At 35.8% G+C, this 16,178-nt stretch overlaps 1 protein-coding gene across 1 annotated transcript; it reads left to right on the top strand.

Annotated features, from left to right (window-relative positions):
- The first annotated feature begins 2,118 nt into the window (after window positions 1–2,118).
- Window positions 2,119–15,531, top strand: LOC135682788 (uncharacterized). Its single transcript, XM_065197824.2, has 16 exons — window positions 2,119–2,247; window positions 3,573–3,769; window positions 4,676–5,163; window positions 5,535–5,717; window positions 6,762–7,378; window positions 8,206–8,295; window positions 8,675–8,748; window positions 9,338–9,448; window positions 10,072–10,144; window positions 10,319–10,504; window positions 10,912–11,144; window positions 11,513–11,798; window positions 12,231–12,488; window positions 12,666–12,903; window positions 13,594–13,871; window positions 14,531–15,531. The coding sequence occupies exons 3-16, from the start codon at window positions 4,683–4,685 to the stop codon at window positions 14,942–14,944; spliced, it is 3,522 nt and encodes a 1,173-aa protein (XP_065053896.2). The 5' UTR covers window positions 2,119–2,247; window positions 3,573–3,769; window positions 4,676–4,682; the 3' UTR covers window positions 14,945–15,531.
- Window positions 15,532–16,178: the final 647 nt, after the last annotated feature.

Here is a 16,178-nt window from a genome sequence, read left to right on the forward strand (position 1 = left end):
TATGTGTAGTATAACTATGGTAAATTATAATCTTATTATTAGGACCTCGAGGGGATATGGTTCCACAAAATCTGTTTCACTTAGCGAATGCCCCAGTTTACCAAAACTCCGGGCAAGTGGGGGCTAGGACGAGCATTTGCTATTAAAAACCTCCATTGAGATAGTATTGGCGGAAATATCATTTGCACATTTCAAAGGAATTAATTCCCATGAATACTGCAAAAGTTCCACTTACCGAGGTCCCCCTTACCGGTTGCAACGTCGTTTGGATACTTATATTTTTATAAGAAACCATGGCATATCTTTATTTAAGATCAGATTTTTTTTAGAAACTCTCAGTACAGATACAATTATGTAACTTATTATAAGAAATAGCTGTTTTGCCACATATTTTTAAAAAATTGTTGTTTGTTAAATTTTGTTTTGTTGGAAGTCGGTGAGGTTACTTTATTAATCATCAATGTTTTGTTGAAAAGATTACTACATAGTTAAGCAGATATTAATGATATTAATGTTTTAGATTTTTTGGTTTGCAGATAAGGAATCCAGTTTTTGCCACATTTAAAATATTGATCTTAAAATGTGTGTTCATTTAACCTCTTTAGAACAAAATTTTTTTCAGTAATAAAACTTTTCTCACAACCAAAATTAATTTGGTTTGGCACTGCCGGTGACAGCTATTGTTATTCAGAAGGGATCCCCCGGACTGTCAAATTTGCCGAAAAATAATCATTTATTTGCCGACAGGTTTGAAAATTTGCCGACCATAATTTGGCATCTCTTGATGGCAAAACCTCTACGCTTTTGAAATACGATTTTTTTCAAGGGTGTCTCACGCCCCTCACGCCCCTTTTCATGCCGGCCCTGCTGGCCCCCCAAACAAAAAGTTGTATCTCGGTCCTTGAGGTGAACCATCAATTATTTGCCGACAAGTTTGCAAATTTGCCGACCAAGCACCCCTAGATGGGGAAAACTCCATGTTTTTGCAATGGAATTTTTTCAAAGGGGTTGTGACACCCCACATCCTCCTTTAGCGACGAGCCTGAACCTAAGAAAAGGATGTCAGTGAAAACAACTGTTAGGATTTCAACCCCTTGCCCCTACAGAAATACTTTTAGACATTTAGTAGTAATGATGATACAGTTAGCAAATAAATTTAGTATCAGAATGAAAATAGTTTGGTTGTTAAAAACACGACGTTTCGAGCATGTATTCGTTATAAAGTGGCTAGAAAAGAAAATAAAAGAAAAGAAAAGAAAAGAATGCGAGATGCGACGCAACCGTAAAAAACTGAATAAGGGAATGGGAGGGAAGTAAGAGAAGAGAAGGAAATAGATATAAAAATAAATATTGAAGGAAATTAAAATGTTTATTAAGACCATTAGGATAAAGAGTTTATAGGCTAAAAATTAAACGTTTCTCCAAAGTCTTCCGTCTGGTGGCGTCTTGCGGTGCATGCAATAAGCCAAGGAGTTGAAATGTTTAGATATGTTGCTATCTGCATCGCTCTGGTGTTCTTCTGTCAGGTGGATTTTGTTAGCAACATTTCTCAAGTGTTTCGCCGATGTAAAGAGATTGGCATTTGACATTTAGTAGAAATGTTTGTTTTTATAAATGTTTATCCCGGTTATTTACATTTTAATTCAAACCTTTTTGCTTCTTCCCAGAAGTAAACCAAGTAACAGCTGTGTCCTTTGAAAAACATATAAAATGCCATTTCAACGCAAATAACTGTGTGTGAATATGATGGTAACCTACTGTCGTCAGAAATCTTCACAATGGCAAGGTTTTGAATGAAGAGTCGGTAACATAAAAATCAGACCAAATTCAGAACTCACTTTGTTGCGCAAATTCTGCTCATGCAAGTCTAAAGATATTTAAGGAATTTCAATATTGTGATTAACAGAAAAGCAAGAGTGAATCGAATTGAAATGAAAAATATTACGCGTTTCATTATTTTAAGGTTACATCCATACCAATGTAAAGTTCTTGCTCTTTTGACAGAATTTGTTTAAAGTATAATTCCCTCTGGGTGGGAATACTGTTCCATGATTCCGTACCCATTCCGTTTCAGCATTCCGTAGCTGATAGTCTGCTTAATAGCCCATTGTTGCGTCACAAATTCCTGTGTGTGAGTATTTTTTTAGTACTGTAACCAGCCAACAAGCCCTAACCTGTGCCAGCGAAACATCATTTTCGTTTGAAAGATCATAAACTGTTCTGATGAAGTCTTGAAAAATAAAGGATGTAAGTCAAGTTCAATATAAATTTTAAAGCAGTATTTAAATGTTGATCTTCCAGAGACACCGACTTTTTACACTGCTTTTTAATTTATTTCGTGAGGCCTAAAAACTAAAAGGCCCCCTCAATTGGCCTAGGTGGGCTTGTGTACGGAAACCTGTATTTATTGATAAATTGCCGTTTTTTCTTTTTGTCTAATGATTTGACGGATATAATTTAAGACAAGGTTTTGAAAGTTTTCGCGTAAAATGCACATCACTTTATGGATTTGGGGGTTTATTTGTATCATGATAATTATTTGTTTGGGTTTCATGGCAGTATCAGCCATATCTGAGTGCCAAAAGCAGTATGCAGGTATTCAAGTGTGCACTGGCTCTCAATGCTTCAAGAATGTACCTATTTTGTACAATTTTATTATAAGTTGTTCCAATTTGTATAACAGACAGACCCCCTCTAACCAACCTAAGCAACTAAGTGACCATTTTTACCAACCTTGTATGTTTTGACTTGTTAATTTGGGTGGGTGATTCCTCACTCATCTATTGCCCAACATTGACTTTGTTTGAGGGTCGGTCTTATATGGTAACATTGACTGTCCCATCATTTCCTTTTGAAGGCAATGTGTCATTTTATAGATAAAATGTTATGATATTTAAAGCGCCTGTTCTCTGAATTCAAAAAATCACACTTTTACCGGAAATTTAGTAAAATCTTTGAAATTCTCCAGCAGCAATAGAAAATAACTGACAAAATTTTTTTAATCCCAAATGGAAGGGCTGCCCCCTGCATTCTCTTAATTGGAGGACATGTCCCTGTAATCACTGTGAATGAAACGGATAGCAAACAAGAATTTTATGGATTTTAGAACCTGTAAACATTAATGATGTTTTTGATTATTTTTTTATTTTAAACTTTCTACTTGACGATTTTAATACTTTCACTGAAATATACATGCTTTACGAGAATTGTGAAAAAGTGGTGTTTGTTCACTGGAATATACATATATTGTAAGATAGGGTAACAACTATTTTTTCAGGATTCAATCATTGAATTAAGGGTGCATCTTATGCAAGGGTGGATCTTATACACTGCAAAATATGGTATATGCCCTCAGGAGCCTGAAGATCCATATGATGCCCTTTAGTCAAACCACATTCATTTAATTTTACAGATATTGAAGTTTTGAATATTTTATGGAAATAAAGATAAATGTAGTTAACAGATAATAAACAGGTCTGAATGTTGAGTTCAAGGACAATACTTTTTAATAAGTATAAATTATTTTCTCATGATTTCCTACTCTTAATTTCATCAATTATTATGCATTCTAGGTACTCCACTTGAGATATCTTGAAGAGCTTCAGAGAATGTTTTTTTTATAATCTGAAGTCAGAGGATAATCAACTTGCAAATCAGAGAAAGAAAATCAGAGAAAAAAATTTCGAAAAAAATATCTCATACATGATTTGACTGTGTCAACATCTCAATCATCTGGTGTAAACTTTTCAGTGATCTAACAGTCATAATGGTACGTCCTTACTCTCTGCTTTCACTTCTTTCTTTTTTCCTCTTTGTCAATGCTCTTTGATTTATTATCTCAGCAGGGCATCATGAGTAGTGAATTAAAATTGACAACAGGGTTGAATTAAAATTATGACATCGTCAAGCACATGTGCATTTTTTCAAATGAAGAAAGACATGGCAAACAATATGCATCTTTTGCAGTATCACTTTTACTGATTTCAAGAAATCGGTCTTAGAAAAGCCAGCATTCGTAATAGAACATTGGATAATCATAATCATCAGAAATCAGTATCTGTGATGAATAGTAAAACTCGCAATAGGACTGATAATTAATATCTTAAGTATCTAAAGAAATTTAATGGGCAATTTTTGGTGCATGAGAAGTCTCTTTAGCATCATAACTGAGTGTCAAATAAATCAAGTTCAACATTTATTTAACCTCTCTAGGCCCATTGTTGGCCGCAACCTGTTTTTTTACACACTTTAGTTTCAAAAAGCCTTACTCCCATTTAGTAATACCAATTGGCAAGCTTGCCATTTCCTGTACAGATTTCCTGTACAAATTCCCTGTACATTGGGGCACAAATTTCACTCCCTTTGAATTGCCATGTTTTTAGGTGCATTTGAAATCTGTGACATTTTTCATTTGGTACAGTGAGGATACAAGCAGCTTTGCTTTTTTTATTCTGCTACTTACTGATAAATAGAAATAGTCACAAAAGAGCATTCTTTGCAGAGCACTGACCTGACAATCCTCCCATGCCAACAAATTTTGTGAAATAATTATAAGATATTTTCTTGTTTCTCCACTATTGGCTTGTTTGCTTGTTTGCTTGTTCACAACCCATTATTTGGCATTTTTAATTGATGAAATTTTTCTTATTGTTTTGCTAATTTTTCTTTTTTCTAGACAAACAATGACTTCAAGTCGCAGGAAGCAAAATGATCTAGTATTTAGTTTTGAGAGGCCAGAGACACCAACTGAAATCAGAGGCACATTTTCACCCTCTTTACATATTCCATTATCAGCAAATAATTCCCTTGACATAACTGGAGATGAAAGGGACAGCCCTGTGCTTTCCGCTAACTCTCCCATAACATCACTTGTTCAAAGCAAAAACAACAACAATACTTCAGGAGCAGATTCTATAAGTGGCAGCAAAGAGCAGCCACAATTTTATTTTTCTGAAGATGAAGAGTTAAGTGCAGAAGAACAGCTAACTTTAGCAAATGACAGAATAATAGAACTAGAAAGAAAGCTAGAACTTGTTGAGCGAGAACTAAGATCATCGCAAGAGAGAGTTACAAAGCTTGCTTCACAAGGAAGAAGACTCAGGCGTCTGGCACGTAGTGGTGACTTATTTAGAAGAAATCAACCAAACACAGAAAATCATTTAGGTAGCAAACATCATCTTGATTTTACAGGCTATATTTGAGCCTTTGAAAATCAGTCCTTTCAATATATGGAAGGCTAAATATATACAATTTAAATGCCCATATTTGAAAATTATAAAAAGGCTCCATGCTCACTGTTTCCCTTAATTGAGAAGTTTCAAGTTTTCTCCTGTCTCCAGTCAAGAACAAAAAACTATTCTATATAGGCCCATTGTTGTATTCTGTTAGCAAATTTTAGGCTGAATGATAGCTAAAATATATGACCTTCTATTACTTTACAAGGAGAATAAGATAATAAAAGCTATATTACTAAAGTTGTTTGATACTTGTTAACAAAATGATAACATTGAAGCATTTTGCATTATGATTTCTAGATTCTGTTGACCAAGATGCACCATTAGAAGAGTATGTAGCACTGACAATAACAGAAATTTCAGCAAGCCACTCCTTTGAGCAGTCAAGTGAGGCACAGGGTTCTGTGGGTGTTCCTTTGTATCTCAGGCGTTTTGAAGGTCAAACATTTGTTTTTGGGCCAAAGGGAGTGACAATTGGTTCTGGTTTGTTTATTATCCTCATTTTCATCCTACTTTTATGTGTTTAGTTTAGCATTGCCCACTGCTATGTGCACAGAAGGTCTTCAATTCAAAAAATTCAATGTTAGAAAATATGAGTTTATACCTATAGATTATATTTACAGCAAAATATCCGAGTTTGTGCAACAAATTTTACATTGAAATGTTAATTCTTTTTCACTACTCTGCTATCTGTTGATAAGTTTTTCAAGGAAAGGTACAAGGCAAGCCTACCAATATTCTCTCAAAGATATATGAATTTAAGATGCAATTGAAAAGGTGTCTCTTTCTAACCCTTTGAACAACCAATTACCTTGGCCAAAGATTTCATGGTTCATGGACCAGTCAGCCATCCCAAAAAAAATAAACAACAATGTTACATTTTGGCTTATTGTGTGGAGTACTTTTGTAAATATCATCAAAACAGCCAAACAGCAAACCTTTCTGATTTCTGATTTTACAACCATCTTTGTGTGGATACAATTTTTATTTCAAGATTCTCTTATTCAAGATTTACTGTGCAACAGTAATTAAAATCACTTAATCACGTGCTCTGCTACGCACAATAACTTTATCTCAGAATAACTAAAACTAATCACTCTCTGCCCCTTCTTTTCTCTTTTATCTGATTAAAGTGACTGAATAATTTTTGTTATTACCTCTTAACATATTACTCCATTCAGGTTTTCTACTACAGTCAATGTATCTCCGAAATCCTTACTTATTTTCCCGACTGTTCATTCTTTTCATTCATTGATTTTTTTCATATAATGCTATTCAAACACAACCATTCTATCATTGTGCAAAAAGGTAGACAAACTTTAAAGAAAAACAATGATAAACATATTGTCGTTTCCAGAATAACATACGAACGATTGATAATATATAGCAATATATTATGCGAATCAGCTCAAATTTCCGATATGTTCTTTGCCTTTATAAGTCTAGTCCCCACCACCCCCTCCCCTGGACCTTCTTGTTTCTAACAGTTATATTAGCGTTTTTCTGTTAAAGTTTATTTCGTTCAAGGTAACCATTGCGGTGTTTGGATACCAGAAGAAGCATCAGTTAAGGACAGTCATGCCATTATCAGATGGGATGAGGTTTCAAAAGAATTTTTCCTACTTAATGGAGCAAGTATGGATGCGGAAATTTGTATAACAAGCATTCCCAGATTAAACGATGAATCATCTAACGACAGCAGTGTAACTGGAGCTGGTACAATTAAACTGCAGAATCAACTCAAGTTTCGAACAGGGTTCATTGAATGGAAAGCTAGTCCAGTGCCTAAACGAAAGATCATCATTTCTAGACTCTTTGAAGCTTTAAGGAATTGTAATTTTTATGCATTTCAAGAGCTCTGGACGTATGTAGAATCTTGGAATAATTATGTTAGCCAAGTCAAAGCTGAAAATTTCTCAAGATCATCTTTTCTTATTGATTGCAATGCAGAGGAAGACTTGGATTACAGAATAATTGACGAAGAAGCAAGACGAACCCCTAAACTCTCTGATAGTTTTACAGAATCGGCTGAGGGTCAACAAATTTCAAGTTACGATAAGCCTCGGAAGTTCTGTCTCCTTCATGTTGCTGTTGACTATTTGTTCTTCGAAGGCGTGCGATTTCTTCTTCAAAATGGGGCTGAGGTTAGATGAATTTATATACAATATGCGAATCTCGACCTTTGTAGCACAAATCACGATTTAGTTAAAATGTTTCTGGAAAAATGACACCGGACAATGAACTCCGCCAATAGTATTGCTACATAGGTTTCGAGGATTTTGGGCCAATTTTGGTTTGCATTTCTTCCGAATAAAATGTTTGAATTCAGATTACTAATAAAGTCTTTATTTGGAGGCCAGCTCGTGAGCTAAGCTATTCGGAAAAATTATTAATTCACTCTGATGAAGCGCCGTATACCGGGGGAAGTATCAGTCCATTTAATGTTGATATTTTTGTTCTGCTTCTCATTCTCCGCTCTGTTCTAATATTCATAGTAATGTTATAATGTTCGTGATTATTGCAATTGTCATCACGAGATTTGAATAATGGCCTATAAAGATGTTTTTCAATATTCTGGCATATTAAAAAGATCTACTTTTGTGATCACGCACATTTCTCTGCCGAAAAATTACTATACTTAGGAAAAATTTTGTTTGGTTGCAATATGAGTTAAATTCCGGTCTTTGGCGTGATTAAAACGTTTTCTACATTGTGTGCCTCCGTTCTTGCACGAAATATTTCTGCTTAACATATTATCTAACCATATACCATGGCAAAATTAAATTGTTGTGCGAAGGCCACATCACACTGTAAATTTGTGCATGAATGTTTTATGGCATAAAGAAATAGTTGCCTTTTCATGCATTTTTTAAAATCTCTCTTCTTAAAAAGACCACTTTTATCTAAATGGTTTTCTTAAATGAGATATTCTTAAGAAAACATTTTTAACGACACTTTTCACTATCAATAGGTAAACAAGCAGTGTGGCCAGGAAAAGTTTTCTCCGCTGCATATTGCTGTGAAACGGGGCAGTCTGGAAATTACACGCCTTCTTCTGTTTGTAAGTAATTTTGTTTTCGTTTTCCTTTTTCATGGGATATTGCACACCGTAAAATTATTGCGGATGCGTCAGGTGAAAACAATTGTTCATCTCAAGTTCCTGCTTAACTGGTTCACAGATTTGAAGATCAGCAGATTCCTTGACGTCACAATTCAAACAATGTTTTATGCAAAAAGAATGATTTAGACCCCACAGTGAAAGCTGAAATAGCTTTGATGCTGGCTAAAACTGAAGTTCAATCTAACACTCACCACTGTATAAAATTCCAGACAATTGCTAGATTGTGTCAGATTAAAAAGACCTGTATGATATCAAATCAATTTTGCAATTTTGTTTTTAACAAGAGGATGTTTGCTAATTCGCAGTTGTTGTTTTCTAGCATGGTGCAGACCTAGAGCTGACGGATGCCCGACACCTAACAGCGCTTATGTTGGCTGGCACGTATCAGTTAAGGTTTGTCTTGCAAATCAAATACTCGACCCAATAGCCAATGGGTATGCCTACCAGCAAAAATTTTAAAATTAGTGTAACTGGTAGGATGGTTGTGGGATAAGCTACTACCAAGTAGCTAGTACGAAAATGCGGAAACATAGCATACCAGAGTAATTTACCTCTGACATTCTGCATGGCATTAAACTTCAAAGCGACAATCTGTAACGATTAGTGAATCGAAAGTATTGTCCGAGGACTTACCTGTAACATTTACATTCTGTGGAGGAGTGTCGGACGAATAGGTATTCTATGTATCTACTTTTCTGTGGATTTTAAAGATTCACAGTAATAGAGGCGTGCCTGGTAACATACTATAAAGAATTGAGCTCTTCTCGAAGCTCAGTCCTGAATTAGCCATTGCAATTAAAGCATCAAATATATAATGCAAAATATTTGCAATGCTTAGTTTTCATTTACTTCATTCTCGAAAGGCTTGTACAATCTAGACTGTATGATTTCCCGTGCTGCCGTCTTTTAAGTGGAGTTTTTTCACAAGCTATGTTTAATCTAAATGTGAGAGCAATTTTATTGACATAAGTTTCTTTTTTAGGAAGTTGTTGTTATCTTCGTTGTTACTCTGCGCTGCCGCTGAAGGAGGTGATTTTGAAGAAGTGCAACGGATTATTGAGGCTGGTACAAGCCCAAATGGCAAAGCATTATGGTAATAAACGAAAGTGTGATATATGCTTATAAGGTCACAATCTTGTGTGTCTGTGCTAGTTAAGATACATTAAAACTATATAAATGAGAATGTGAGCATTTCCTGCTTTCTTAATTTAACAAGAATACCCCATCATTGCTCTGCAGTTTAAGCAAACCACCTTGAACAGATTCTCCTTGCTTGAAGTATTTTTCTTTAAGCTCTTTGCTAAGGTTAAATAGCTATATTTTCATTTTTGGATTGCTCTTGTGTGATTAAGCTATTTTAATGGATTTGCGGTTTCATAGAAGTATATCTATTTTATTTCGCATGAGTCTGATTAAATTTGTAAAGTTTCCTGCCATTAGCCAGTTACTTCGGTTTTCACCTGAGAGCTTATAAGCTTCATTCCCAGACCGCTGACATGTCACAGGCATAAATGGTAAATGTACTAGTTTTTGGGTGTATTTTTAACACTTTTTCGTAAACATGCGTCTGTCATATTGCATAATTTCGGTGCCTAAAATTTTTTCCCTTACGTTGTCGTCTACCTGCCCAATCTACGAATGCTTTATCAACTAGTCTAATATTTAGTCAACATGTATACTGTAATTCACTTTCACAAACTGTCTCTGCTTCCACAGTCACAAGGCACCATTGCATCTTGCAAGTCTTAATGGACACGTTAAAGTTGTAGAGTACCTGCTAGAGCACGAGGTTGGTATCAGCTATTTTTGATTAAAATTTGATTCAGTCCTGTTGAGAATAAAAGCACCAAAAGCTGCTATCATTTTTCACAATTTGAGAGAATCCACCATGACCCTTTTTCTTCTAAAGGACACCCATTTCTAGTCACAGAAGTCTCACGAGGCATGCAATTCTCTATTGTAGGCATTTATCAACACGACAGGTGGAAGACGCAATCGAACATCTTTGCACTACGCCAGCATTGCCAACAATGTTGACGTAGTCAAAGTTCTGCTTAGATTTAATGCTGATCAAGAAGTGATTGATTCAACTGGCTACACGGCTTTGAATTTGTCATCTGGTGGCGAAGTTTGTCGTCTTTTACACCAGGCAAGTACTTTTTCAGTATTTTTACATTACAAGTCTTTTTTAGTATATAAACAAAATAATCACATAGCAATTTCCTTTCCTCTAAATGTTCAAGAATTATTTTTTGAAGAACTATTGGCTCAAGAATTATTTTCTGTCAGAAAACTAATTAGATTTTTCCGATCGGAATGTTGTTCTTTATTTATCACCTGGGGGGCCATTATTTAAATGGTAAAAAAGATCTGTTTGTTAAAGGTGATTAATGTTTAGGTCGAAAAGAGGGCAACTCTCCCCTAACCGAGTGGTATTAACAACCGAGTGGCTATGTTTATGACACATCATATTGGATTTTTTTATTGATACGCAAACCAGTGTTTTATATACCCAAGATGAAAAGACACTTAGCGACCAAATTGTCATTTACGCAGAACCCACTGTCGCTGTGCCTTGCAAGCCAAGCCGGAGATATTAACGAAGTGAGACGGATTCTGGATCAAAATGCAAGTAGGAAAGGATCGAGGAACGAGCCCTCGAGGAATAAGATGTACAGTGGCCACAAAGTCAGTCAGGCTATTGCCAATTTTGGCCGGTGCCTGGCAGTTGATCAACGAAACGAACAAGGGCACGCACCATTGCATTTAGCTTCTGCTGCTGGAAATTTGTGAGTGGATATACTTAACTTTGTCTTCGTTTATATAGAGCTCTGACAGCTCTACGTGACAGGCAATAAGAAAATTCAGGTTTTATGTTGAGCTCTGATGTGTCCCTTGCACCAGTGGTACTTAAGAATCAATCCTTTCTAGCTTGGGTGAACATAGAAAGGTATTTTGCAGTGTTTCTTCAAATAGAAAATGGCTGTGGTTGATTTTGTAATGAAACAATTAGATTTGTTTCTTTACTGCTGTCAGAGCTATTTCAAATTTTTTATATTTTGCCAGTCGAGTTGCGTCAGTCTAAGATTTTTAGTTCTGGTGTCGTATTTTCAACTTGGAGTCACATGGTGCATATAACTGGTTCTTTTTCCAACAGAGAATTGGTACAGCTACTTGTATCACACGGAGCCACAATCGAAATCCCCGGTGGACTTGATAAATGGACCGCTCTGTTTTATGCAACTTTAGCCGGTCACGTAGACGTTGTCCGGTTTCTTCTTGCTATCGGTGCCGATACAACCCGAGTTGATGCTAAAGGATTGCGAGTTATTGATCACGTGGAACAAAATATTGATGACTTAAAGGAAAAGCTGGAGCTGAGGAGTTTTCGTGAGAGTTCCTTTGACACAGATGGGCTCATGCAGCAAACCCAGTCTCTTCTAGTATGCATCACTTTTGTTGTATTTTGAAAGTTAGAATATTCAGAAATACAATTGAGACCACTAATGGTTTATTTCTGCCACTCTGAACTATTTTTATTGCCATGCTTTCAAACACTAATGATTGTTTATTATCATTTTTATTTCAAACTCCTTTTAATCGTCATTTTAAATTTTGCGGCAGTAATTTTCTCAAATTTGAAAATCTCACAGAAACCGTTTCTTACCTTGCTGATCAACAGAAATGGATTCAGAACGTAGCTGTCAATAAAATTTCACTTTTTCCCTGCTAAATCTGTAAATATATTTGAACAGTGAGTTAGGACAAAGAATCTTAAAATACTTTTTTGTCTTTTACCTGTTTGACACGTTTTGTCCTTCGGAGGCCATTGGTTTACTGCAACTTTTTCCATTTACGTTGGTCTCTTTGTTTAGGTGCCTGCCCAACTCGTTAGGCAAAAAAGTGACTCCTCACTGGACAGTAAAGCCCAAAGATCCTGGACCAAGAGACAGATTGCTCGATTAGAACAGGTGTTAAATGTTCTGCAATCCGGGCAGCAGAAATTATTGAATGCTTTGGAGCAGCAAAACTTAACTTTGTTTAAAACGACGATTGAAACAGAAGATGTAAAAATCAATGGACCTTTAAGGAAGCATTCTCATACAACAGCACTGTCTTATGCAGCCGCAAATGTAAGTTTTGCATCTATAATCCCTGCTAAAACTTGTTGTATTGATTAATTAACTCTTTCCCATGCCTGCATTATTTGCTGTATCTATAATAATTCGTCATAGCATGGCGAAGTGGAAACGCAGTATGTTATTTTTTCGCTTTAACGTGCTATTTTCAAATTTTGCTATTCGTTTTAGGGATTGCCAGAATTTGTTGAAGTTCTATTACATAATCATGCCGATACTAATATAAGCGATGGGTATTGCCTCTTCCCCATTCATGCTGCAGCGAAGGCAGGACACGAAGATGTGATTGAAGTTCTTGTTAACCATGGAGTCGATATCAACCTTCAGTCACGAAACTCTCGGCAGACGCCTCTGCATGTAGCCGCTGCGCATTCTAGGAAGGAAGTAGTAGAGCTTCTTGTTAGGAAAGGTATAAAAACTCAAATTTCTTAGTAAACCTATAACTTCACTTTTCTAGAATTTTACGTTCAACTTTCAACAGAAGCTGTCTTAGATGTGCTCTATTGAGGTTTCTTTGTGGATTTTTTGAGTATTTGAAAAGTGGATGCCCTTCCTGACACCGCTAGCTCAGATGGAGAGAGAGAACCGCACGATTTCTGAGCAGTTCCGAGTCGAGCGCTATGCCAACTGAACTACGGCTGTTCAATCTTGTAACATCCCTCTCTCTAAAGAAATTTTATCTGTGAATGTTTTTCATGATCATATGACACAAGAATGCTGCCAGAGCAAATCCAGGTTCTTGTTTTACCCCGAGGCCTTACAGAGAAAGATAAATCTCATTGCTAAGTAAGACTTATAGCTGGGTATAGTATTTTCTAAGTTTCATCAACGTAAATCAACCTTCATGAACTTTTCGTTTTAAACTGGTTTCTAATATATCAAGCTTTGAGAATCATCAAAAATTTTAAAGCAAATAATTTTTGCAAGAGTTTTAAACAAATTGTTACTTTGTTAAAATTAGGCAAAAATGATCTCAGAGTCACAACTTGAAACTGTATAGCTCTGCAAGTCGATATTAATTAAACGATTGATACCCCCCCCCCCCCCACCCCCTTTTTTATATCTAAACAGTTCTAATCATCTAGCTATTTTATCAAAGGTGCTGATCTTGAGGTCTTGGATACAGAGCGTCAAACTGCGTATGACTTAGCTGAAGAGCTCGAGATAAAGTCCTTGGTTGCTTCTGGCCCCAATTTAATCTCTCTTGCCATTGCAAAGGGAAATTTTGATGCTTTGCTGAGAAAAATAGAAGTAAACGAAATGACAGCAAATACGGTGTTTACCTCAGGACTCACGGCTTTACAAGTCGCATGTCAATACGAGCAACTCGAAGTTGTGGACATGTTGTTGAAAAGCGGAGCCGTTGTAAATGATCAGGTATTTTACCCTCAGATCCATGTTATTTTATGATTCATATAGCCCATGTAATGTTATTCAGTTTCGGCCATGTTATATTGTTATAATGATAGTGACGTCAAGGAGTATCTACTAAGATAATGTTATTTGACTTGGGCAGAAGCAGCAATTAATGGCGAAGAATTCGTTGTTTAAATATTCATTGATACAGCATAGCGACTACGTCATGAGGAAGTGCATCCTTTATAAATAGCCTCATGTACTACACTATCCTTTATAAACAGCATTTAAGAGAGAATGTACTATAGTATTAGATTGTCTAAGCAATAAAAATTTTGCGCTGTTTGAAAAGTATTTTGAGAAAACCGACCACAACTATGCAACATGAAACAACCAGAATTCAATGAAGATTTTACAGTTTTAAAAGATTTTATTTTTCATTTCACTTTAGGGGCCTGAAGTTATAGCATGAACAGTGCGTTTTTGCAAAGATAGATTATTCTGTATAAAATTCGATTTATTGTTATTAATATACTTTTTAATCATTATTATGTTTAAAAACACATTTTCAGCTTATCTTTCTCATCGATTCAGTTTCAGAATCAGTTAAATAAAACGACCCTCTCTCCGTATTATCTATCTCACAAACCTTTTAACGTGCATATATGCTTCAACTGCAGGGAACACAAAATGGGTCATCACCTCTGCACTTAGCAGTTCAGAGAAATAACCTTAGCCTTGCAAAGATGCTAGTCGAAGCTGGAGCCAAACTTAGTTCTACTAATGCTGATGGGAAAACCCCATTTGAGATTGCAACGTCGAATTCAATGCGAAAGGTGCTTGTAGATTCAAGGCCATCAACCAAGCCCATTGATTTATCATCAGCAGAAGAGCTTTCTGAGAACAGCGGGGACGAGGAGCTTGCCTCTAAGAATCTATGCAGAATATGTTTTGATAACCCAGCAAATACAATTATTTTGCCATGTGGGCATCAGGCGTTTTGTAAAGACTGTGCCAGTCAGTTGGAGATTTGTGCTTTTGATAGAAGAACTATTTCGCAGGTCGTTCCAGTTTTTAAAGTCAATGAAGATTAATTCAATGTTACGTAATCTGTGATTTTACCATTTTGGCAGTTTAACCATTTGCCAGCCGACAGAACTGTGTATATAGATAATATTTAACACCAATTTTCTAATTATCTTGCCTTGACTGACGATGCAAGTGTTTAGTTTTATATCGGCTTGAAAAATGTCATTACAAAGTTGTTGTCAATAAATATGCTTATTCTAATGCACATTTTATTTTTCCACTGACCGATTGACAGGTATTTCATATTTTGTTTCTACAGATTTTTCCCTCTTTGTTTATTTAGAGAAGCACTTCAGTTTCTGCTGTCGGAAATTTCTCGTTTGTGCGTCATTTTTCATCGATATTTACAATTATTTATATTTGATTATGAGCGATATTTTCATAACTCGTAATATATTGTGGAATATATTTTTGCAATATTTTCTAATTTAGCAGCAATTCACAAAATTTTTAATCATAATATATCTTGAATGTAATTCAGATACGCTTGTGTAATTCTTGTCTTCATAGCGCTGCATAGCCTGGTAACCAGACCGTCTGGTTATCAGGCTAAGTGCTGCAAGATTTGATAATATTTGGTATTCTTATGTTTTCTTTATGGTATTTATTCCTATTCACTCAACAAGCCATATATCAAGGGTAATAAATGAAATTTGAGTACTTAATCAAAGCAAGTAACTGCGGTGCCAAGCTTCCCTTTGATCTTGCTCATAAAAGGGTACCTTAAATATGTATGTTTTTTCGAGATATTTGTATTACCTGGTTAAGAGAATCAGTCAAGCTAAAACAGAACTATGGAATACAAAGGAGAAATTTATGGTTATGCGTGCGAGGAAAAAGGTTAATGTGACATGAAAAAAAGAAAGAGAGACAAGAAAGTAGCTCAATGTAAGAAAGTTGTTTGTTCAACTTCAGTGGTGCCGTCCCCTCCCCCCCCCTTGTTAAAATTCAGAAAGATTTTGTAGGGCTCAGTCCCCCTTAACAAGTGAGTTCATATTTGGATAGATGAATTCTGTGTTGGCTACTCTTTATTTTACTATAGAGACGAATGAGCAATTTCTTGTCAGCATGTTTGTATTATCAAATAGTTTGAATGACTTCTACACCCAACAGAGAGTCTTTAACACAAATGCAAGTATATTGGGTGCGGTCACAGGTGTTGCCTCTTGAATTTACCTACAGCACAGCCCCCCTTCCTAATTTTTTAGGACGGCACCACTACTCAACCTGTGGGACAGA

Source organism: Rhopilema esculentum, chromosome 16 (assembly GCF_057945365.1).
Source record: "Rhopilema esculentum isolate cy_ngs chromosome 16, ASM5794536v1, whole genome shotgun sequence".
Lineage (NCBI taxonomy): Eukaryota > Metazoa > Cnidaria > Scyphozoa > Rhizostomeae > Rhizostomatidae > Rhopilema > Rhopilema esculentum.

Bases quoted from the DNA above. Each gene is read 5' to 3' on its own strand.
- LOC135682788 (XM_065197824.2), top strand. From the start codon at position 4,683: ATGACTTCAAGTCGCAGGAAGCAAAATGATCTAGTATTTAGTTTTGAG. The intron at 8,749-9,337 runs GTTTGTCTTGCA...TTTCTTTTTTAG, and splicing joins GCTGGCACGTATCAGTTAAG to GAAGTTGTTGTTATCTTCGT. The intron at 11,145-11,512 runs GTGAGTGGATAT...TTTTTCCAACAG, and splicing joins GCTTCTGCTGCTGGAAATTT to AGAATTGGTACAGCTACTTG.